The 25,691-nt window shown below is 36.8% G+C and overlaps 1 protein-coding gene across 1 annotated transcript in view; it reads right to left on the bottom strand.

Annotated features, from left to right (window-relative positions):
* Positions 1-12,331: 12,331 nt before the first annotated feature.
* Positions 12,332-25,691, bottom strand: part of XPC (XPC complex subunit, DNA damage recognition and repair factor) — a 1,641,424-nt gene continuing 1,628,064 nt past the window's right edge. Inside the window, exon 16 of the mRNA XM_044078598.1 lies at positions 12,332-15,553. Coding sequence (XP_043934533.1) covers positions 15,335-15,553 — 219 coding nt within the window. The 3' untranslated portion in view covers positions 12,332-15,334. The remainder of the gene's footprint in view (positions 15,554-25,691) is intronic.

Below are 25,691 nucleotides of genomic sequence, written 5' to 3'. Positions count from 1 at the left end.
ATTTAAAAAACTTGGAGTAACTTTAGAAAAGGGAAGGAACAAATTTCATAGAAGTAAATGGAAATTGTGGGATAACACATGCAAAATAATGTTCAGAAAGAGGTGTGAAGTTTAAGGGAAAGCAGGGACTGAGTAATTAATGTAATGTTGGAGTGATTATAGTTATAAATAAAAAAGGATATGTGATGCATAATGTATGTAAATGACACAATGTTAATATGGTTTGTTTCATTTTCTACTAATGTACGTTAGCCTATGTCTTGAGTCTTGAAATTAGGCTTTAAAATGTGAAATCCGACAAAGATGAATCTAGCTGTCACCACCAGTAAAATGCCTGATGTCTTCAGCCTAGACAACATACTTTTGCATGAGGTCACTTCGTTGCTGCTCCACGACAGGGACTCGACAGCCCTTCTGAGCCAAGTAGCAAGTCCTATGAAATGAAGTGTAAGCCACCATACCTCCAGTCTGTGACCTGGGGCCCTCACATCAGCATCAGGCTGAAGGACACAGGTATGAACTGAGCAGTGAGGGGAGCCACAAATAAAACTGGAGTGGTCTGTGCCAGTGGCATAGAAGGAAAAAGGCCTGACTGCAGCTCAGGTGACATAACTTTCAGTAGCTGAAATGTTTCACAGTGCAAGCAAGAAGGAAGAGTGTGCCTATCCTAGGGGAAGGACGGTGTTTGCCAGCTGGCTTGGACTGCTGCTGTAAAGACAGGACCTTATCTAGAAAGCAGTGTATCATTATGATATGGGAAGCCAGCACAGGGAAAGATGTGGGTATGGCCTCTTAAGTCACTGACAGTAACCTTTGTGACATTTGGGAGAGCAGCAAGATGGGCAAGGTAGCACAGGCAGCCCTGGCAGTGATGCAATTGCTCACGTCACCCCAGGGGTGGGGTTTTTCCAAAAACAAATGTCATTGCTGAGATACTGGCCAATGACAGCACAAAGCACCCTCATGGCTGCCTGAATGTTAACACCCCCCCCCCCCCCAGACTGGTACTTTCTGATTGAGGGAAGGCTTGTTTGATAAGTATGGGGAAAACATAAAAAAATACACTGGAGTGTAATGTGTTGAGGAAATGTTTAATGTACCTCTCCCATAACAGAAATTAACTGTAACAAAATTGAGCTTGACTAAGAGGGGATGATACCAACTCCCAGAAAACATGGAAGGCTACAAAAAACAGAACAGTATCAGGAAAAGATGTGCCAAATCCTTAAATCCTAGTCTCAAATGCATATCCACATTAAGGAAGCCCTCCTATCAGATCAATGAGCAGTCTTTTGATGCCAAAGGTAGATTTCAGACAAGTTTCAGCACACACATGAGACAAATGTTCAGGGTCCCTGTACTACTATGGGAACCTCTGGATGAATCTTACCAGATGATCATCAAATAGTCAAGAACAAGTTTTTATCTGCATCACTTTTAAGATTAATATGCTGCCACTGTTGTGTGGAAATAGGTCTCACAAAGAAATGTATATGTCCAAATGGATTGTGCACAGATATATATGTGCAATCTGGTATTGTAAAAATGTATGAAAATAAGTTACAAGTTAATGACCATCAGCCTGATGGCTGAATGATGCTGCCATCTTTTCCTTCATGGAATGTGATCTTAGTGTACAAGAACAAAGTGGATATTCACAACTGCAGGCAGTATGGCGGTATTACACTCCTTTCAATGTGATGAAAGCGCTGGACTTGGATACTAATAACTGAATACATAGGGTAGCTGAAAGTAAAGCAGAAGATAAGTAATTCAGATCAGGATACAGTATGACTGAGTGGATGTTCACAGTGAGACAAATGGTGACTGAGTGGATGATCATAGTAAGGCAAATGGTGGAGAAGAAGCAGGAAATAAGGAGAGAGTTCAACAGGGCATTCCCACACTTGAAGAAGGCATATGATAAGGCCCTAAGAAAGCTGAATTGGTCAGTCTTGGAATTTCTCAAAGTCCTGGAAACACAGGTAGAATTAGTGCAGGCTATGTGCAGGCAGTTGTGGATTATAAAGGGTAATTTGGGTGATTGCCCAGGACCCATAACTCCAGGGCACAACCCATGGCCAGCCAAAAAAAATAATTTCTATTTTACAAGTCAGAAACACTCGTAGTGTCATTGATGGTTTAGATAGCACACTTGTCTTTGGTGCTTGTAGAAGAGAAGGCTGTGGGTTCTGTTCCCACTCCAGGTGACTGGGTTGCTGACATGGTGCTGTACTCTTGAGTGTGCCATCCTTTGGATGAGATGTTAAAGCAACATCACATCTGCTTGATTTGGTGGTAGCTCAGGTAGATATAAAAGATCACACTGCACTTATTTTAGAGAGTAGGGGTCATATATTTATATACAAAGTAACTCTTATTTAACAATATATCTATAAATGTACAAATAAAAAGATATGCAAATATATTTACACATATTCATAATTTTCATTACAATAATATTAAACCTCCAATCTTTTTCCACAACCACCATCTGACTTTACTTAATATTGCTGCTAAAATCCATTTTCCATTAAACATAATTTCATTTATTCTTTCATTGCATATAACCCATATGACATAAAATAACTTTTTACCTTTTCTTCTAACATACTCTTTACTTTTATTCTTATAATATCCGTATTTAATCAAACGCATGCTTAATCTTATCCACTTCTTTTATAGCTTTGAAAAAAACTCTTTACAATTTTCCCCACAATTTTATTTTACTCTTTTACATTTCAAAAACACATATTTAGTAGTTTCTTCTTTTTGACAATGTAAACATATTCCATTACTTTTATGGCATATTTCCATTTACTGGTAATGTCTTTATTACTAGTTTCCACAAAAAATCTTGACATTCTACTTTATTATTTTTTTCTTCGGTTAGATTTTCCTATGGTTTTACATAGTGAAGTTTTATCATTACATACTTATACCAAACTTTTCTTTATCAATTTTTGTTTTCTAGAAAAAAAATATTTCTTCTTAGTAACATTTTATTTCTTCGTTTATACACCTGTTCTCTTTTTTGCTATACCCCAAAATTTATCACACTTCTATTTATACTTTACTACTAATCTCTCATTTTTTGCATTTATCCACTTTAACACTTTGTGCAAATTTAATGAAGCATCATGTACCACTGGCTTAATTAAGCCTAAACTTCCTTTCTCTTTATTAACATACAAAACTCCTCTTTTCTCTGAACCTCATATAAGTGAAAAAGTATGTGCAATAATTCCTTTTCAAATACTGTTGGCAACATAAATACACTTAAGTATGCTATTTTTCGAATCAGTACTGAATTTATCAAATAAGAAATTTTTCCTGAATAACTGATATGTTCTCCAGAAAAGACATGTTTGTTTTATTTCTTCTATTGTTTTTTTTCCACTGGAATTCTACTTATATCTTTATTCCCAAATTTTATACTTAACACAAAAATTTAATTCATTGTAAAATATACATCCTCTACCGTTACTATATCACTTAAACTGTTACTTTGTTTCTGTATTTAAAGCCATCCCTATCACATCTAAACACTCATTTGTGCAAATTATTACTTCTCTTATCCAAATTTTGTTTTTTATTTTTTGCAATCATTATAGTGTAATCTGCATATGTTAACAGGACTGTGATTCATTTCCTTTCAGGTGTTATATACCCTGTCTCCTTTGTTTTTAACTTATTTCACATACTATCACATTCATAACTAGTGCAAAGAGTATACATGTCATTGTGTGTCCCTGTCTTACACCATTTATAAGTATTTTTACTTTATTATTATTATACAGTGGTGCACACAATTTCCTAACTTTCCCACTTACATTATATTACTTCATTACCCATAAAATTTCACATCCAAATAAGGAACAACAGCAAGGGTCAAGTGGGATAAGCTGATTCTACAAACAGCACAAAGCGGACTAGGATTACCTAATTTGAAGGGGTATTTTAGAGCAACAGCGGTAGCATTGTTGCCTCACAGCAAGGGGTTCTCCCGTTTGATTCTCGGCTGGAGTGCCTTCTGTGAGAATGGTCATGTCTTCGTTGAAGGTTGGGCGTCGAGCTGGCACCTCGGCACCCGTAAAAAATCTACTGCCAATCATTAGTGGACCGGAGTTCCGCTGTGGCGATCCCTAACCAGGAAAAGCCGAAAGAAAAACAACAACAGTTAAGACTGTTACATACAGCACAAGCAGAAAACTATAATTCAAAGTGGAAAGGAATGATGCTGACACAGGGAGGAAACTCAAGAAATAAGGAGAGATTGGGATTTTGGATGCAGACTCTTAAGCAGAGCAACCAAAATCATACAGAGTATTATATTCATAAAATAACAGGGAGTATTCTAAGAACCAAACCAGCACGAGAATGGAGAAAAGAGATTTTGCTGATAGGGATGACAGTGGTCAGGGATACAGATAATAGGCAAGAGGGGTTGGAAATTATTGGAGAAAACTTATAAAGGAACCAAAGTTTTAGGAGCAAATAACTAGAAAGAGAAAGGTAACAGAATGGGAAGAGGCCAAGAATTTATTTGGACTGCAGGTTACAGATTGCCTTCCCTATCAAAGACTGATATCAGAGTATAGGCAAACAGAAAGAAATAGGGGGCTCCTAAATGAAAGACTAGCACTGGTAGAGTTTTTAATACAATATAGAACAGAAGCTGCCATTAAAAAAGAAATAATTAGTAAAGTATATAAAATATTGCATGGTAATTATAAGAATCAATCAGAGGAGCTTAGAAAGGATTGAGAAGAGTGATTGGATAAGCAATTCACAAAGAGCCAATGGAAGATATATGTATATCTCCCAAATATGCAACAAAGTCTAGAATATTTAGGATCTTTGCCTGGAAGTGTTTATATAGGTATTTTTATACACAAAGTAGAATTTTTCCTCAGATAGATAGCAAATGTTGGAGGTATGATGAGCAAGAAAGAGGCTGCAGGAACATACTTTTTGCGAGTGTAATAAGCTGACAGACTTTAGGGATTCCCTGCAGACCATTCTGTCGGAGATGGTGGGTGAGCGGATTGGACTGAGTGGAGAGAGAATTTATTTAGAGTTATGACACAGAATCAGAATTGCCTACACATAGTAAAGCCTTGCTGAGTATAATTATGATGGCTACCAAAAAAAGCAATTACTAGAAAATGGAAATCAAAGTCTAGACCAACTTTACTAGTAGTAGTGAATATAGTAACAGAGCTAAAACAACTGGAATTGGGATATTTAGAAAAGGGAAGGAGCAAATTACATAGGAAAAATGGGAATTGTGGGAACAATATATGCAGAGCAGGAATGAGGCAGGATTTGAATGAGCCATATTATGTTTAACTGACAATGACTGGATGGCTTATAAGTGATGTATGTATAATGTTTGTAACTATAGTTGTTTCAATGGTGTCTTTGATGTAAACTGTTTGCAACTAAAGTGGTATCATTTTGTATGTTTTTCATTTATATAAATGTATGATTGCCTTTGCCATATGTGAAAATTTAATAAATATGTTTGGGGAAAAAAAAAAGATTTCACATCCAAATATAGCAAATGCTTTATTAAGGTCTCCTAGAATGATTTTTGCTTCTTTTCTATTTATAATATCAGACACAATGTCTCTATCATTGTTATATACACTATCTTCCATATTATTTTCCAATTTAGTTTCAAATCTATTTTGTATTATTTTCATTATTATTCAAAACTGTCTCCATGTTTTTAATTGTCTTCTATCTTCCTTCTTCCTTATCAGTTTAAGTATTGAACTACGTAATTCTTCATACATAAAACCTTCATTTAGCCATTCATTCAAAATATAAAAAAAATATATTTTTTGGCAATCCTTTAATTTTATATACAGTTCATACCCTATTCCATCTGGCCCTGCAGCCAAATCTAAATTTACTTGTCCTAATACTTTATCTAGCTCATATATATAAAAATAAAAAAAAAAACTCTTCCAACTCCTTAGTATCTTTTTCTGTTAACTTTTTTCTTTCCATGTTTTTTCACTATGTTCTTATGTTCTATTTTTCTTTAATCATTTATTGTACATATTCCACTACACTATTCATAATATTTTCCTGAGTTCTTTCTATTTCTCCTTTTACATTTTTTTATTTCTCTCACTGCACTACTATTTTCCTTTACTGATCTACTTAGATGACTCAGTACTTCTCTTTCTTTGTAAAAATATCTTTGCATCAACAAAATTCTTGTTATGTTTCTTGATTTCTTTCAAATAATTTTGTTTTCTTTGTCAAAGCACTTTCTGTCATTATGTTCCAAATCTTCCAGTGGATCATATGTTCTTTTATATTCTTCTTTCTCTACTTTTCCCACATCATATTACTACTGTAAAAACATTTGTTTAATATTTGTCCTTAAATATCATCCATCAATCAGACCACTTTTTATAAATAATGTGATCTTTCCATAACTGTATTACTAATCTTTCCTTCTTCATTCCATGCTTTCATTTATGCTTTTTATTTCTTTGTCTATTATATATTCCTTGTTTTTCCTTATCTCTAGCCATATTACAAGATGACCAGAAAATCATTTTCAACTCCCTCCCTTTCTCCTATAATTAAATTTTCTGATATGATAAAATAATGTATTGCAGTTCTATATGTACCCCTTTTGTAAGTCCATGGGTTTTTTATCCCACATTTTAACTAACTACATCTTATAACTTCTAGCATTTTACTTATATCATTTTTGTTTTACATTTACCCCTTAAATCACAATTAAAATCTCCTGTTATTATAATATTCATATTTATCACTAGCTAGCCTAAAATCTGATTAAATAAGGTTTTCCTTTCTTTACAATTAGTATAAGCATATAATGCTATAAGTCCATATACTTGCTCTCTTCATTTTAAGTCTATAATGGTTAATCCTCCCTAATGTTACATCTAATATCTTTACTGTATTTTTACAGAATATGGCTATTCCAGAACATCTCTTATTTCTCAGATTCTAGATTATCTTTCCTCCCCCACAGTTTCTCTGTTTGTAATCTTTCTCCATCTGTCAAAAAATCTTGTGTCCTCTAATATAATTACATCTACATCACATGCATTACGCCATTCCAAATTTCCCATTCTTCTTACTATATTCTTAATACTATTCACATTTACAGAAGGCACTCTAAAATTTTCCATTTTCCCTAGATTTGTGATTTCATAGTTTCATAGCTAATTACTAGGCTAGCCACCATAATGGGCCATTCTAAGCCTAGCCAATTTCCCCTCCCAAAGGTGAGAACCAAACACTATACCTTGTGTCTATGAGTCAAACACCTTAACCATTATATCAACCCCCAAACATTATCTGATTACATTATTTTTCATTCATTTCCTATTTTTTCTTTTGTGCTTGCCCCTTTAATTTTTTCGGTCTTTTACCCTTTTATCAAAAGAATTCTTTTTTTCTTTTACTATCTTCCAATTTATGTCTTCTTCACTTATTTTAGACCCTTTGTCTGTGTCCTTTTTATTATTTTTTCTTCTATTTCTGCTACTTCTAAAGTCTTACTTTTTCTTCTCTTTCTTTTTCCTTACCTTTATTTTCATTTTTACAATCTATGTATAATTGTCCAATTTTGTTGCATTTATAACATTTCAATTCACATTTTTGTATCATGTCCCATTTCCCCACAAATATAACATTTTCTTTTATCCCAGTTACTTATCAAATGTCTTTTCCACAAAAATATATATAATAATATTTTAGATTGTCCCCAGTAATTTATGACATCCCCATTCCCCTCCACATTTATCATGTTTGCTATATGCATAATTCTTGTCTTTCTATTTTTTTTCACAAATTACAATCCCATCCACCAGCCCATAAACCTCTTTTACTATAAACCTTTGCAATGTCCAGTACTTCATTACATAACGTTTTCAAATGTCCTTTCAAAGTCTCTCTTTCCATCTTTTTGAAATTGTACATAAATTTTGTTTTTCATTTCCCTGTTAAATGCTTTTATCTCAAAGATTCCATGGTTTAGTCTTTCTTTTTTTCACATTCACCAAGAAAATTTTCAATTGAAAACATTTCAAATTAATTTCACAAAATGTCTCTGTTAATATGAATAAATACTCTTACCTCATGCACCTTTACACCCAAATGACTATACTATTCAGTTGTCCTACACTTCATATCTACTTGTCTTCTTTACTTTGAATCCTGACCATGCACTTCTGTTTTTCATTCCCTTCTGTCTTTTTTCCCCTGGTACTCTCCTTTTACCTTCTTTTATTTTCTCCATATGTTTTCTTTTCCATCTCAACACTATTCTTTGCAATTGTTTCTGCATCCTCCTTTTGTGTTTTCTCTTCATTTTCTGGCTCATTGCACATCACCATTTCTTTAAATAAATCATCCTACAACCCTCCCAACTGGAGGGTTGTAATTATAGATTCATCATTTGCCGACTCATATACATCAAATGGATTTCTTTGAACCATCTCAGAATCCTGCATGCATTATTTGGTCTCAACACTTGCTTTCTCCTCCATTTCTCTCACCACTCCATTATCTCCTTCTCTCTCTCCACATGCCTCCTTGTTTCTCCAGGCCTAGAATGGAAGCAGGAAGTGCTCAAGCAAAATGGGTCCCACTCACAACAATGATAAGTAGGGGAATTTCCCTGAAGCCCTGGCCAAATTTCCCCTGGTAATTGAATACTACTTCTGGTCTCCCCCCAAAAGAGGTCACTAACCTACAAAAAGATAAATGAATAAATATTCTGCACATAAACTAACATATTTTGGAAAGATTACAGATTAGGGAGGATAACTCTGTTGAGTATGAAAATAACTTGCCCTCTTTCTATGCCTAGTTTAACATCTAGTATTAAGTTGATAGTGTGCATTTGTGGGAAACTAGAATATATTTTTAATATGCTTGCAAGCAATCAGATAGGGGCTAGCTATGCTGTGGATGAAAGCAACTTGTCCTCTTCATTTCATCTTTCTTAAAGTCTGGCATTAATAGCTAGCATGCAGTTGTGTGAAATAAACTGGAATATTACTCTCTGGCCAATCTTTGTGTGAAACAGATTTGAAATGTTCATTGAATTTGCAGAAAGTACTTGTCTTTCCCCAATATCATTGGTCTACAACTTACTTTGTTGCTGTTTGCCCATCTTACAGTCTGGATTTACAGGACTAGTGTGCATCTGTATGACAAGCTGGAATAACTTATTCTCTAGTTGGTATTTGTTTTACATCAAGTTAAAAGTGTACATGATTTTTGCAGAATGTAGTAAACTCCGCCTCATAAAATTTGTAGTTTTCTGCTATATCTTTGAGGATTTCAGCCACTAAATGGGGAGGGAGAGTTGGCTGTGGATGAAAACAACTTACTCCCTTCTTGCTGTTTGCTCAGCCTATATTCTTACTTTGCAGGATTAGTGTGCATTTGCATGAAATAAGCTTTGGGTGCTGTTTGTGTGCACCAAGTTGAAACTGTCCCTTATTTTCCCTAATATCCCTGAAGTTTCCCCTCATTTTAATTTGCCCCTTATAAAATTATGCTTTTCTGGCAAATTTTTGAGGCTTGTCATCACTAAATAATGACAAACATTTTAGATTCAGATTTCATGTTCTTTGGAAAATGCATGCTAATATATACAATAGCAATATTTAAAATCTGTCACTGATTCTGGGACTTTGTCCCTCACTATTTTGAGGCATTGCCCTGATTCTTGCTCTGAGAGGTTGAGGGGCATTATCTATACCACAATCAGATGAGTTGTATACACCAAAGTGGCTATAACTGCCTAACTCACTCAAGCCTACAATGCCTTTTGTGTATACTTCCAGTTCACAACCATACCTCCATATGGAGTCCAGATCTTTTCTGGATCTGACTTCTTTAACTATGGGACCTAACAACTAAAAATAAGCAGTATTAGCAACAGAAAGGAGTTATTAACCAAATTACATTAACATAACAGGATGTCCTGCTGTGGAGATATTAATCTTTGCCACTTTTTATTCATATTTTATTTATGTTCATATTTTTGTAACAGAGACCTACATCTTATTGAGGTATATGCTGTGAAACATCAATATGGGAGATAGGACAAGTAACTGAAAATGCTGGTTTATATCATACTGCACAGAAATATTGCTAGTTGCTTGTTAATGATTATGAAAATATTTCCATATGTACGTAATACTTCAAAATAGTGAGTTACAAACCGTTGCATGACATTAAATGAAACCTTAGATGTTGTTGAAGAAGTCTTTGATATTTGCACTATAAGTTGCATATTTGAGGGCTATCCAGTATTATTTGTATTGCTATTCATATAATTAAACATATGTTTTCATATTTCTGTAACTATCTCAATAAGCATGCACTTATAGTCGAACTTTCTGTTGCCATGTGAAAGCTTGTGTCTGGTTAACAAAAATGTTCTAACAATATATGTCTAGGTTGTATGTTTTTCAATAAATGAACATTTGTGAAAGTTAAAAAAAATATAATTTGGGGTTTGTGTGCATTATATTACAGTATTTATGGAAAAGACTATAAATACATTGACTATTCTCACTGTAAAGAATACTTACTGCTAATATTGCTATTTGTACAGTTTTAATATATTTTATTGCTCATTAAACATTTACATCTGTTTATCTTATGCATTTTAAGTTTATTTTTCAGAAAATGCTCTGGAATGCAAGACATGTAGGCTGCTAGAGGTGTGCTCTTTGAGAGCACATAGGCACTAATGAGTTAATGGGTATGCAAGGTATCTGCGGATGAACGCATTTTACCTTCTTACTGTCTGATCAATCTAAACAGTCTGGCTTTTCAGGATTACTATGCATTTAAGTTGGAATACTTGAGCTATGTGTTTGTGTGAAATAAAACTGAAATACATTATTGTGCCCTTAAATTATTTTTACTACAGCCATCTGAATTGTACACATTCAATGACAGAGCTATGATGTCTGAGTATGGTGGTAGTCTATGGACAAGAATGGCTTAACCCTGCTGTCATGATCAAGTTAAACAATCATTAGTCTGGCTTTGCAGGACTAGTGTGCTTTTCTGTAAGGTTCTCAGGTTGAAATACTTTACTAGGGACATTTTTTTTTTTTATCTCATCGGACATTTAGCTGTTGTGGCTGTAACAAATGGGTATAGACATTGGTTGTTTATGACAGCAACTTAAATGGTCTTAAGTCAGAAAGATGAATCCAAATATATATATATATATATATATATATATATATATATATATATATATATATATATATATTTATATGCAATTATGCAATGGCCCTGTCCCCAACAAGTGGGGGGTACAGCTTGAAACTGCCTAAGGTACTCAATCCAGCACAGTGAAGTGGGGAACCTCTGACAAAAGTACAGTGTTTGGAATCACAAATGCGTTCTCAGTAGGAGTTGCTGTATGTCAGGCTCAGTCCTAAGTCCAATCTTGTTTATAATGATGATGGACTACATCAGCAAACAGGTTGGGAGACAAAGCTGCTGTGTACAGATAATGAAGTACTACAAGCAGATTCTGAAGAGGAACTTTAACTAATGATATTGGATTGGAATGCAAAACTAAAGGCACATGGAATGAAACTGAGTGAGACAAGACAGTGGCCAAAGCAGCCAACTGAGCAAAATCTGAATAAGCACAAAATGAGAGAGAAGACAAAACAGTGAAGCAGTTTAACATTCTGTAGTATCTGGGAGGTACGGTTGAGGAATATGGAAGTCTGAATGAGGACGTCAGAACAGGGTACTGTAGCCAACTGAAACAAAGTGTTGAGGGCAGTGTGTAACAAGAAGAATATCAAAAACTGAAAGTAAGGTGTACAAAATATTGGTGTAACCAGTGCTTATGTATGACACAGAAAACTGAGCAGCATAGGCAGAACAGCTGAGGAAACTTGAGGTGATCAAAAGTAAGTTCCAGAGGTAGCTAGTAGGAAGCATGTTAGTGGACAAAGAAATGAGGTCAAGGAAAACATTGGTTCAGCCACATGTACAGAAAAGCATAATATGATTTTGTAATACACATTTGGGAGAAACAGGAAGTAGGCACCAGGAGATAACACCCAGCCAAATGATGGATGGATTCTGTAAGAGAAGATCTCAAGCAGGCAGGCATGACTGTTGAAAAAGGTAGGATAGTGGCGCTGAATCAAGAGGAGTAGTGACAGAAAAAAAGGAGTTGTGACAGTTCACTTGATACCATGGAAAAATCGGAAAAGGGAACTGATAAAGTTAATGTATTAACTGCAATTCAATTAAAATACACAAAAGCAGCAACAAATATGATGCATACACAAACTTTTATATCACAATTTAATTTCTATCAAAAGGAAATGTAAGTTGTACATTTTTTGTATTTCAGGAAACTTCTAAGACTTTTCTTTTATACAACAAAGTATCGAACAATCACATTATCTGCACTGAAAAATGGATCTTAAAGTAATATAAGTAATTAAATGCATACAAAAATGATGTAACTGTTTAAAAGTCACAAATGGTCCATGTCTTGTTCTCAAATATATTATAATCTCTACTTTCCATGTATATCACTGGCCTACAAAATGTATTACATTATTAGATAAACTAAAATTATAGGTATGCCACAATTCAACACACAACTACAGATGAGTAAATGGGACTCCTGAAACAGATCTCTACATGTCAAGGGAATTTTCTCCATTCAGGAAGAAAAAAAGTTTCTCAGTACTCATATTCAAGGAAGTTGTATCCACTTTGGTGCACAGCGGTGCTACGTGCACTTACTAGTCCTTGCAGCATTTATAAAGGAAGAGTAGAGGGGACTCTGTCAGCTTCACCTGTTTCATGGAATGTGTTATAAGGCATTAGGATTGGGAAAGAACACCTATGCTGCATTTCTTAACAGCTGTTCTACCATTCTCCTAATTCCATCCTTGTAATGTAATGACTGGTTAAGAACGAATTGTGTTTTATTTGCCTAAATAGTTACAGGTTTCATGAAAAAGTGCAAAGACACCAGCTGAACATATGATGGTTTGGTGACAACATGGGCACTCTGTAAGCTTCGGTGGTTTAAGTCTTCTCTACCGTTTTGATTTAAATGTAAGCATTTTTCCAAAATGACACAAAACTATCAGGAGAGTGAGATGGAAACGAAGCATTTACAAAGTCCTTTACTGAATATACCCTTAACTCAAATACAGGGAAGGACATCATGAACCAAGGGGGTATGGCTTCAATGAAGATGAGAACTAAGGGTTTCTACTACTTAACAATATGAATGGAGAAAAAAGGTACCCATATGTGAGGATCTGTTCTAGAAAGCCCCTTAATTTCTTAAGCTGAAGTCTACTGTTCTCTTTCTAAACAAAAGCTTTCATAATTCAGCTACTGCATTCATATCAAACATTACAATCAGCATTGTTGCTCTAAATGACTCCACTAAGTGATATCAAACTGTATGTTAGAAGCTTGAAGTATTTAAAAAGTATGAAGGAGGATCCTAATGACAAGTACCCCACATAACAATTATTCATGATTAACTTCCTCATTAATAAATCATAAGCCCAAATTTGGGGGAGGGTGACAGTTGTAATGCTAAGGATACAGATCCCTATCTTAGGGCACGGAATGTAAAGCTGGAAGCCAACATTTTTTAAGAAAAACTTTTAATTCCCATGACCTGATAGAGCAGAAGGAGCCACAGTCTCCAAAGACAGAACTGCACTACCACTTCCAGGGTCAGTGATTATCACTATCAGTCTTTCACTCAGTGCAATGTAGTTAAGTTTACTTATCAATGTTGATCTGACCATACGTGATGCAACAAGACAGAAGTGCTGCTGTTTCAAAAGTGCAAGTCATTAGATGAGGTGAGGACTGTGAAACGCAGTGATAGCAAAGGACATCAGAATTTAAAGTAAACAACCCCCATTTAACATTTTAGTAAGTCACACTCCTCAAAGTAACAGCTGAAGCAAAATATCAGCATTTAGTTTCAGGGACAACAGAAACTGCCCAGTTTTGAAAGTGGTCTACAAACCATGATGGTGTGCCACAGGAAAATCAAACATTATTGTACATGTTCCACTCAGTAGTAAGAGTGAAGGCAAAGAAATAAGGGTGTGCAAACATAATGTGACATGCACTGTATCTGCCTCTTAAAAGTATCATACATCAGAAACTTACATCTCACCTGTTTTCAGGCCACATGTTGTAATAAACATTTGCTCTACTTATATTACAGCAAGGAACCCTGGCCTATTGCTAGCACTACTACTCACAAGAAATGTCTAAATGAGTGGTCTGGACATTTTCTTCAGTGGTCCATGCTATAATTGACTGTTGCAGGGAACACATTATCTTGGTGTTTTCTTATAAATTTATTCATTATATTACCAAAGCATGCACACCCTGTCACCTAATTTGGAGTGGTGTTGCTCTAGTATCAGAGACACAGTAGTTCTAAACTATGTTTGGAAGCACTAAATATTCTAACAACCTGATTTTGCTCACAACCTCCAGCTAACTTCCTATTTAAATAAACACAGAACTTCAGTATAAACATCAGAGAACAGAAATGAATACATGGCCAAAAAGTCAGACACCATGCACATACAGTAAAATATAAGACCTCCCTCATCAAGAGCAGATTATCTCTGTAGATATATACTGATATCCTGCTTTCTCGGCATACATAGAAAAAACATGTTCATATTCCCTGGTGTAACAGTGCAAAGGCAGACTTTACACTGCTTCAAGGCAAATGGGACGAAAATTATTCTGGGCCTGCCCTTAATGAAGTCACAAAACCCTCCCTTTCCTTAAACAAGCATACATTTCTCTTTTTAAATAAAATATTTACTCTGCATTTGCAATGCAATAAATATTAATATATCTTTCACTGGAAAAAGGGTAATGAACTTTTGCCATTGCTGTTAAATAAATCCCAGCTGCTGTTTAGTTGTACAGTGTTTACATCAAACAATTTAAAAATGTGCAGTTAGATGCCAAAGTTAAATGATCCAGAAATTACCAAAGAAATGATCATGTATAACCAGCAAATGCTGAAGTAACACTTTCTACGATGAAATAAACAATCCAACAGAGTCTGCAACATGTGTAAGGGCAATTTCCAGTCAGTTATAATGAACTAAAAGTCTGCATAACATGACATTTTTGTTTATCAAAAACTTGTACAAAAGGGAAGCAGATATTTTTGTAATGTTACTTCACCCAATGAAACAGTTACAATTTTAATGTTTGCTTTATCATTTTGATAGTGTCCTGGTAATGCACGCAGAAATTACTTTTCAAAAGGAAATAAATTTTTTTCTTCTCCTTTTTTTTCCCTCTTGCTCATTCTTCCAATTTTGCTGCTTTCCTGTTCTTCAGCTTTGCGATTCTCAGGCCATGAGCAGGATGCATCATTGGCTGCAGTTTGAGAACTTGGCTCCTCCTCCTCCTCCTCCTCATCCGATGAGAACCCACCTCCTCCTTGTCCAATTGTTCTTACTTTACCATCCTGAAACAAATAAGAACAAATTAGTTTTCCATACTTATTTCAACTAGGAATGTTTGCTAACAAGTTCTTATAGCAGAGAAGGTCCACTGGAACTGAACTGAAATGTCAAGCTTACTACATTTCTCCCACAATAGAAAATAATGTCTGGGAATATGAAGAGGTTGCCCAGGTGTCAACAACAAGATCCGTCTCTCCTGGGTGATTTACCAGCACCAGGCTTGCCAAATGCTGCACACCATGTGCGTTACAACTACTGGAAACTCGCAGCTATTATTGTAACTTCATCAGAGAAGAGAAAAGCATAAAAAGTATAGGAATTGGAGCAACTTTCTCATGACAGAAGAATGGCTGAATGAAACTATACAGGTAGAAATAAAAAAGTTGTGTACAAAGAAATCTGATTCCATATATAAAGTAGATGGCTTCTACCTGATAGTAAAGGAATGTCGGTGATCTTGTTTTTATGATAGATAATTATTCTCTGTTGACAGCTGATATTTACCTGTGTCCTGACCTTTTATATGGCAATGCAAAACCATCCATACACACTTAGTTCATAGCTGACTCCTAGGCCAACTGCCTTTGTAGGTGCTTTTAAGCCTAGCTATTTATTCCATTTGAGACTTAAACCCTGCACTTTGTATATATAAGGTTAACCTTAACCATTTTACTAATCCCCAAGCCCGAACTGTCAGCTTCAACTTTTATTTTTTTTTTTTTTTCTAGTCTGCAGGATCAGCCCAGTAGTGCATCTTCCTGTAAAATATTGACCCATTTATTTCTCCACCAGGGAGGAATCTTCTGTCCCATGCTCTCCCATGGAGGTGAGAGTCAGGTGCCAGAAAAGTGAGCCAATGTGCAGACTGTGCTATACTCTCACTGCTGAGTAGCGTATAAGCTGCACAGTCATTGCCCACTGCCCGCAGGAGGTACATGTGCACTTTCATGAAGGACCAAGTGGTATACTGCTTGTAGAATGGGAACATTGGGCTCTATGTGCTGTACTGCAGGCCAAAAGATTTCTTGATTTTGTAAATTCAAACACCCTGGAGTAGCTAGTCTACTCTCCCACTAGGGGAACAAATATGGAAGAGGGCTGCACATGCACCCCCCCAATACACACACACGGTGATGTCTTCACTAGTAAGATCAGATCACAAACAGGTCTCCCTTGAAATAAAGGTAAAACTAATATCCCACCAAACACAAAAACCCTATTTAAGGGATGCCACGGTTAGTTTTCAAGCTCCCCCAATTCCAGAAAACACAGTAACTCATGCAGAGGCTTACACAAAAGCTCTGTACGACCATATAAACAACTGCATAGAAATAGCACTACCAAACTAAAATAAACTCCAGGTCAAGCCACCAAGTGGAATTCTGGTATTAGTAAGTTGTACAACAAAAGAAAGAAAATCTGTTGAGAACAAAGAGGGAATGCACACAACACAGCAAGAAGTCCCTCATTAGTCTAAACAAACAAATCAGGGAATTAGTCAAGTCACTGCAAGCAGACTTTGAAGTAAAAATAGCCCCCAAAGCCAAGGGTAACCATAAAGCATTTTTCAGTTATGCGCACTATGTTAAGGGCAGCACCCAACAAAGTGCAGAATCAGTTGCAGATGGCATCACCTAGACTGAGCCAGAAGACCTAGCAAAGCTGATGGACAACAAATTTAGCTCAAATTTCACCCGCCATCACTCCCAGTTCTCCACCAAGAAATACCCACCACCGCCAATTATCACCAAAAAGAGGTTGCCACTGGGCTCTCTAAAGTTAAAAACATAGCTTCAATGGGGCCCAGTGGTATACCAAGATGCTTCTTAAACAGTTTAAATCAGGACTTATCAAGCCCACTAAAATGTCTATTTAACTACAGCCTCCAGACTGGCTTTGTCTCAAAGTGGAAGACAGCAACAGTCATCCCTCTGCATAAAGGGGGACCATCTACTGACCCTGGAAATTACAGACCCATAAATTTGACTAGTCTTATATGTAAGGGCATGGAAAGAATAATCATGGACCTGATAAATAATGACATAGAAAACCTCCAAACACTGGACTCGATGGCTTTGTCAAGGGCAAGTAATGCTTACTGAATCTGGTGGATTTCTTTGAGAAAGTCACTAAGGCCATGGACGAGAGTACAACAGTACATACTGCCTACTTCGACCTGGCAAAGGCATTTGACATAATTCCCCACTCAGGTATTACAAATAAACTCACAAAACAAGGCAGAAATCCCTACGTCACCAGATGGGCAGCCAGTTGGCTCATGGACAGGATACATGGTTAAAGTGGGTGAATCCAGATCCTGCAAGAAACTAGTTATTAGTGGTATGCCACAGAGCTCAGTGCTGGGACCTCTCCTGTTTGGAATATACTTCTCTGAGTCTAAGGCTAACGTGGAAGGCCTCTGGATCACAAAATTTGCTGATGAATGCAAGGTGGGGGCAATCACTGAGTCCCCCCAACAATGTAGATATCCTTCAGAAGGGGATAGATCAGACAGATGACTGGTGCCAGAACCATGGCCTAAACCTAAATGCAAAAAAGTGCATTATCATACTCTTTGGTAAGTCAAATATCCCTGCAAAGTACATCAGTAGCACATCCTTAACAGTAGACTCAAGAAGTGAGAGACCTAGGTACACAGATAGACAGCAGTCTGAACTTTGACCACCATGTGTCCACAGTGATGGGGAAGTCCTTCTATGTGGCACATCTTATAAGTAAAGGTATGGTATCCAGATCCAAGGAAATTATAGTCCTGCTGTATTAAGATCTCATTACACCAATAACAGAGTACAATGTGTTATTTGGCATGTACTTGACTAGGCACTTACAGCAGCACAGGGAACCTCACAGTTTCCTCACAAAGAAAATACACAGTGTAAGCAACATATAACACGCGGCTATAGTAAAAGCCCTATCCTTTTACTCTGTCTCCTATCCGCAAGACAAACAGCATGAGGGTCACCTGATCTAAGGGTCTAAACTTAGTCAGCAATTCAAGCAAAACATGCTGGAGAGACATATGTGCGTCTCACAGATTGCCCCTTTTTTGGAAAAGGCTTCCAATTCACATTAAGCAGAGCCCTTTCCTAGCCCTCTTCAAATGCAGTTTGGATCAATGGCTGGGCATTCACAAATTTACACCTGGGGTAGTACCTATATCCCTTATGGACAGAGGCAATCTGTAAGTTACTCATGGTATAAGCACAAACCACAGCCGTTCTCTTGCCCGTAGGGGCCACATATTGGGTACAATCAGGTTATACTGGCTAAGCTTGTAAGGGGTCTTAAATAGTTTAGCCTAGTATCTATACACCTATACTGTAACATGTACAGTGTATCAAAATGCTCCCCCTTTGGGATGGGTAAGCCCCATCAACCACTCAATCCCATCCTTCCTCCCCTGCCCAGTCCATCCAGCATCAATGACACTAGTCAAACACAGGATGCCTAGTGTACTGTCAGGGCTTTAGCACTCTATGCAAAAGGTCAGGCTTGAAGTTTCAATTAGCTTCAACACAGCCTGACACTACGGTACACTTTTTGGAAAATCCCTCCATGGCAACTTTGATGATGCACTGTCTTGGATCCCTGGCAGCCACAAAAATACCTAAACTATATCTATCCACCCATTTGCTGACTGGAGCTGAACAGCAATATCTCTACCAGAAATGGTTGTTGGATTTATAAGTGATGTAAGGCATGTTGTCTCTAAATAGTTATAGCTGAGATAATCTGCATTTACTATGTTATGTTTCTGTTGTACATGTATTGATTAAAAGAATTAAAACTGGCATTATTTTTTTTTTTTGGTTATCTTATACATCACATTTTTTTCTGACATTGTTTGCTCAGAGCATGAGTTTACAGTAAGTGAGCAGACTATATTGCTGTTTCTGAATGAAATTAACTTTGCAAATAGTGAAGCTAGACTCATTCCCAACACCAGGCAAGAGCAATTTTTGTCATGGCCATCACACAAGCTTCCATGAGGTAAATTTCCTGGTATGGCCCTAATCTCCCCCCCCCCCGGTGGCTGACATGAGTTCCCAGTCACCATATGGGTGTCCTGTGCTCTCCTCTGCTGTGTATATGGTCCCACACACATCATGAAAGCTACCTTTAAAAGACTGTGATCTCCAAGCCCCACCTGCGGTCACTGAAACTGAGCAAAGGGCTGAGCAGTACCCCCACTCCACCCCCCCAGGATGGATGAGTTGATGTAAGCCACTCACTCCGACCATCTTCTGCGCACCTCTTCCTCTTCCAGTGCCATGCTATTAATTAAACTCATGCTACATGGGTTGTACTCAGGACTTTATTGATCTATTCCACAGAACTTATCAGGATAAGTCTTCATCTTTCTTCTATCATATTTGAAGCATACAGGAATATTCCTTGGACAGAACAACAAATGCACCTATACATCAACTTCCCATTGCCCTGCTAAACCGAACCCAATAGTGGAAGAAGTACGTTCTTCCATATACAAATATGTTTTTCTCTGTGGTGCTATGGTCCTGGAAGATGCTGACCAGACAAAACTCCTGAATACTCAGCTCCAGGAGATGACTGGAGTTACAGAAAATCTATCACCACATTCAGTTCTCCTGAACTGTGAAGAGCTGTCAGGATGATGACGTGATCTATGGAACAGTGCTAGACTTGCAGTGCCTCTCAGTACAGGGAGTTATAAGAGTGTGCTACCCTGTTTGCTCACGTACTACACAATGGCCTGGTTTTCTGCTCAGGTATCCCTCCAGAGCTCCTAGGTGACAAACACAATTTGAAGCTCCAGCTGGTTTAAAATGGTGCTCTGTTCCTTGAGGGATGCATGTTGCCTGAACCAGAGAAGGGCTGAGGTGAGCTCCTCAAACTGCTAGCAAAATGTTTACTGTCATGGTCTGTGGCAGGTTCACAAGGGTATTTGCGGGAACTGTCCAGTGCCCAGTGGCAAATGTTTGCACCAAAAGAAGATACACAAGAGAGTGATAACTTTGTAGTTACTGGCATCTCACCACTCAAAGCACTACATGCAATCTCAGGCACCTGAATAGAACCATAAGGCCCAAGAGTTGTATACAGTTCACATCGAGGATCCCATGGCTATGATGACTTATAGAATCTCTACTTCTCCTCTGATGAAAGCAAACCTCACATAATACATAGATAGGGACACTGATTTATATCCCCCCAAAATAAAAAAACATCCATTTTCAAGAGATGAAATCAATGAACTAGTTTTTGGTCATACTGTGATCTCATACTTTTCTTATGCATCTATACAAATGCAAACGTAAAACTGACAACAGGAAAAGAACACTTACACAGCAAGGTGATGGAATTAAAAACAGCAAATATGAAAAAAATGCAGGTTAAGGTAAATGGATGTTCTAACCTAAAATGTCAAATTCCAAGAAAATCCTTTTTTGAGATAATCAATACAAATTTTAAATTTATCTGCATTTTCCAGAACAGAAAAGTAAAAAAAATCAGTGACATGGATTTAATTAGCAGCTTGAGTACTAGAAGCACTGGGCAGTAGAAGGTAGGAGCAAGCATTCCACAATACAATTCCCAATTTAAATCGATTTATTCTACGGATGCTAACAATATATGCAAGTGTTTTTGCTTCACAGATGTCTGATTAATACTTTACAAAAGGACTGCTGTACAAACACCAAGGGTAAAATACACACACTGTCAATCTCACTATGACCTCTGGGTACCCTAATCCCCCTCATCTGTATGCAATGATAAATGCTTGTAACTTCATAAAACTGTGATATGTGAGCATAAGGCAGAGACAGGCAACAGAACGTCTTTTGTCAATCTGGTCATTACTCTTCCATATGGAAAACTCCTTATTCGAACGTTCTTAACACTGTTCCTATACTGATGATATCCAGCTTTACTCCTCCATGAGGACAACACGTATACTACGGATACACTTACTGACTGACTTACTTGGTTTTGTTTACTGGAAACGTCTGACTGGGCAGCTAGTAGTCCCTTCTCAGAGAAGGCCCATGGAGAAAAACAGTTACACTAACAAGTTAGACATGATATGTGATTAACATAAAAATTCAGTCAGAATACCAAAAGTTTAGAAAAATACAATAACAGCATGTAATGTACTGTAACAAAGCATTACATACAATGAGAAATGGCAAAATATCCAGGAGAAAAAATAAATAAATGAGGGTACTGTACAGGATATTAGTTTCAGATGGAAAGGAAGCTGCAATGTAGGTATCAGAGGATAATTATCCATTGACAAATGTGAGCAGTACTAAGAATTATTGGGTCTAATATTATAAAGTCAACCAACCAAAATTTCGACTTACCTTTCATCGACACCGCACTTCACTGAACGGCCACATTATCAATTTCATTCCAAGGGAAAGAAATTGGTTGGCAGTTCTGTTACATCTGCCCTTTTCCCGACTGTAGTGTGATCTCGGAGTTCGTATATTTAGTTGGGGTGTGTGGGGCACAGCCCCCCACTTAATAGTGTTTATTTTAATGTGGTGTCTGCTGTTGGTCTACCAATTTCTTTCCATTGGAAAGAAATTGATGATTTGGAGTTTCAATGAAGTGCAGCTTCGACATTTAGGTGTCGATCAAAGGTAAGTCAACATTTTGGTTGTTTGATGTTATAATATAGACCCTAATTATTAAAGTGAGTAAGTTGAGTTATCTGATAGTGACAGGAATTGAATTCCAGATCTTAGAGACACAGCTGGAGTACAGAGACTTTTCAGACCAACTGCAGGTCTTTGTTATGTTAAGTAGCCATTTGGCAAGTATGGTTATATAAGGTTTTGTAATGCTGGGCAGTTCAGAGTTTTGAAAAAAATATATTTTACAGACGGCTACCAGTTGGCTTACAGAAAGGTAATGTGCAAGTTCAAGCCAGTTTAGTTGTTTTAAGACTATACAATGGTGGGATTTTGCACCTTGGCTGGTAGTGAATCTAATGTTTTTTTTTTTTTTTTTGCAGCACTGTTCCATTTTAGACTGAAGACTGTGATGGAACTTAGTGCAGAAGGGAGGTTGGCAAATAGCAGGGTAGAAGAAATGTAGAGGTTCTAGATTTTTTTCTGGCATTGTTGATTAGGTATAATTTGCTTCAATGTAGGAGGCCAAGTTTTTGGTCTTTATTCCCTTTTGTATGTGGATGTTAAATTAAGTTCTCATCAATGGTGACATCAAGCAATTTTTTTTTCAAACACCTTTAATTGAATTATCACTTGTGACACAGGCAAAGTTACATTCATATAAAAGTAATCAAACTATATTAACATAACAAATATTATGCTTCATATATTGTTATATATCATATAACCTAAGCAATATTGCATAAATTATTCAATTCCTGACTTTTTTTTAAACAGGAAACATCTTTATTAAACCATCACTTACTACGGTGGCAACCATACATTTATATAAATGAAAACAAACCACACCAACACAAGCTTAGTTACAAGCATTTTATGTCACAAACCATACTGACACACTCCTAGTTGCAAACATTATACATCACTTATAATCTACTCAATCTTTCTTACTCAAAATATTATATAACTCATTTAACTTCTGCCAACTTTTAGACCTCATTCCTCCCTTGTATGTATTGTTCCCACAAGTCCCATTTTTTTCTATGCAGTTTGCTCCTACCCTTTTCTAAACATCTCAATTCCAGCTGTTTTATCTCTGTTACTATATTCAGTACTTCCAGTATAGTTGGTTTAGATTTTGATTTCCATTTTCTAGCAACTGATTTTTTTTGGCAGCTCCCATTATTAGGCACAGCAAGGCCTTACCTTGTATAGGCAATTCCAATTCTGTATCATAGCTCAGAAAAATCATCCCCCTCGTCAGACCAATATGTTCACCTAGCATCTCCAACAGTGCATCCTACAGGGAATTCTTAAAGTCCGCCACCTCACCGCACTCCCAGAAAATATGTTTGCAATTACCTCTTTCTTCCCCTTCACACCTCCAACATCTACTGTCTGCCTGAGGAAAAATGATCTGGAGTTTACTTGGGGTATACACATATCTATGTAAACATTTCCAAGCAAAAATTCTAAATCTTCTAGATTTTGTTGCACATTTGTGAGACACACAAATATCCTCCCATTGTTTCTTTGTGAATTGCTTATCCAGTCTCTCTTCCCAATCCTTTCTAACCTCCTCTGATTGATTCTTCTAGTTATCATGCAATATGTTATATACTTTACTAATTACTCCTTTTTTTAATGGGAGCTTCTGTTCTAAATTATATTAAAAACTTTACTAGTGCTGGTCTTTTATTTAGGACCCCCCTATTTCTTTCTCTTTGCCTATACTCTTGATATCAATCCTTGATAGGGAAGGCAATCTCTAACCTGCGGTCCAAATAAATTCTTGGTGTATTCCCATTTTTATCATCTTCCCTCTCTAGTTATTTGCTGCCAATACCTTGGTTCCTTTGCCAGTTTTCTCCAATAAATTCTGGCCCCTCTTGCCTATTGTCTGTATCCCTAATTGCAGTCATCCCTATTGGCAACATTTTCTTTCTCCATTCGCATGTTGGTTTAGTTCTTACAATACTTTCTGCTACTTTATGGATATAATATTCTGCATGGTTATTGTTAATCTCCTTAAAGGCCTGCATCTAAAATTCCAGTCTGTCCTTGTTTCTTGAGCTTCCCCTGTGTTTCATCAACATCCCTTTCCAATTTGAATTATAGTTTTCTGCTTGTGCTATGTATAGGAGTCTTAACAGAGTAGCTCTGAAATACCCCTTCAGGTAATCCCAATATGCCCTATTCTACTGGAAGAATCAGCTTATTCCACTTTACTCTTGCTGTCTTCCCCTCTCAGATAAAGTCATTCAGCTCTTTATTAATTGCTGCCCACAACTTCTCCTCTGGTTGATAAAAATATACCTGACTTGTGTATAAGACTAAAGGGACAAAAAACATTTTAACTGCTTGTATTTTACTAACCATATTAAAAAGTTTCCATTTTCTCATTTTTTTTGTCTTATCTTTTGTGTAGTCTCTTCTCACATATCCTTAGCTGCCACACTAGAATCATTGTTAATCCATACTTCTAAATATTTCATTTTATTATGTCCCCATAGATATGAGTATTCTTGAACCAGTTCATGTGCGGGTACATAACTTACCGCTATTGCCTTTGTTTTATCTTCATTAATTTTGTATCCCGAAAAGATCTGAAACTGTCTCAAAATGGTCCACAACAATGTGATGTCTTTTTCTGGTTTTGTCAGGTACAAAATAATCTTCATCTGCAAATAAAGCCAGCTTTTCTTGACTACCATACCAATTATATCCTTTAATTTCTGAGTCCCTTATTTTCTTTGACAATGGTTCTAAATATAATGCAAATAATAAAGGGTAAAAGGGCAGCACCCACCTCAAAACAGCATGTGTCAGCCCTACAGAACAGTTATGGGGTCGAGCCAAGTATGGAAATAAGGTACATAAGGAAAGCTGGTGCAGGAATACAGTAGTCCAGGAAGTGATCAAATGAAAGAAGGAGTGCAGGAAAAAACTGGGAGACAGAAAAGACTGACCAGGCTAGGAAGGAATACTGGTTGGCTAACAAAGAAGCTAGGAAAGGAGTTGCAATAGCAAAGGCTACGGCATCGGAGGCACTCTACCAACCTCTGGAAAGTGACTTAGTAAGTGGTACAAAGAAACTGTATTAGGTTGCAAGGCAAAGACAAAAAGATAAAGAAGATAGTCAGACGCCCTTCATAAGGGATGTCAGCAACAACCTGCTAATTAGTCCACAAGACATCAAAGGCAGATGGAAGGAGCATTTCCAGCAGCTTCTGAATGAAAAAAAAAACACAGAAGCTGTACTGCCCCAGAAACAGCATACGATGACAGAAGAGGAGCCCACCCTAGAAGTAGTAAAAATAGCACCAAGGAAAAAAGTGAAGTCAGGGAAGGCAGAAGGCTCAGATAAGGTCACAGCAGACATGATGAAGATTCTGGGTGAGACAGGGGAGAAATGGCTCCTGAGGGTACTCATAACATTGTGGAGATGAAGGTGTATCTCAGATGACTGGTGAATAAGCATACTCATGCCAGTATATAAGAA

The sequence above is a fragment of the Protopterus annectens genome, chromosome 7.part1, assembly GCF_019279795.1.
Source record: "Protopterus annectens isolate FY-2018-M chromosome 7.part1, PAN1.0, whole genome shotgun sequence".
Lineage (NCBI taxonomy): Eukaryota > Metazoa > Chordata > Ceratodontiformes > Protopteridae > Protopterus > Protopterus annectens.
Note: the sequence above shows the minus strand (reverse complement) of the source record. Positions and strands in the feature narration are given on the sequence as shown.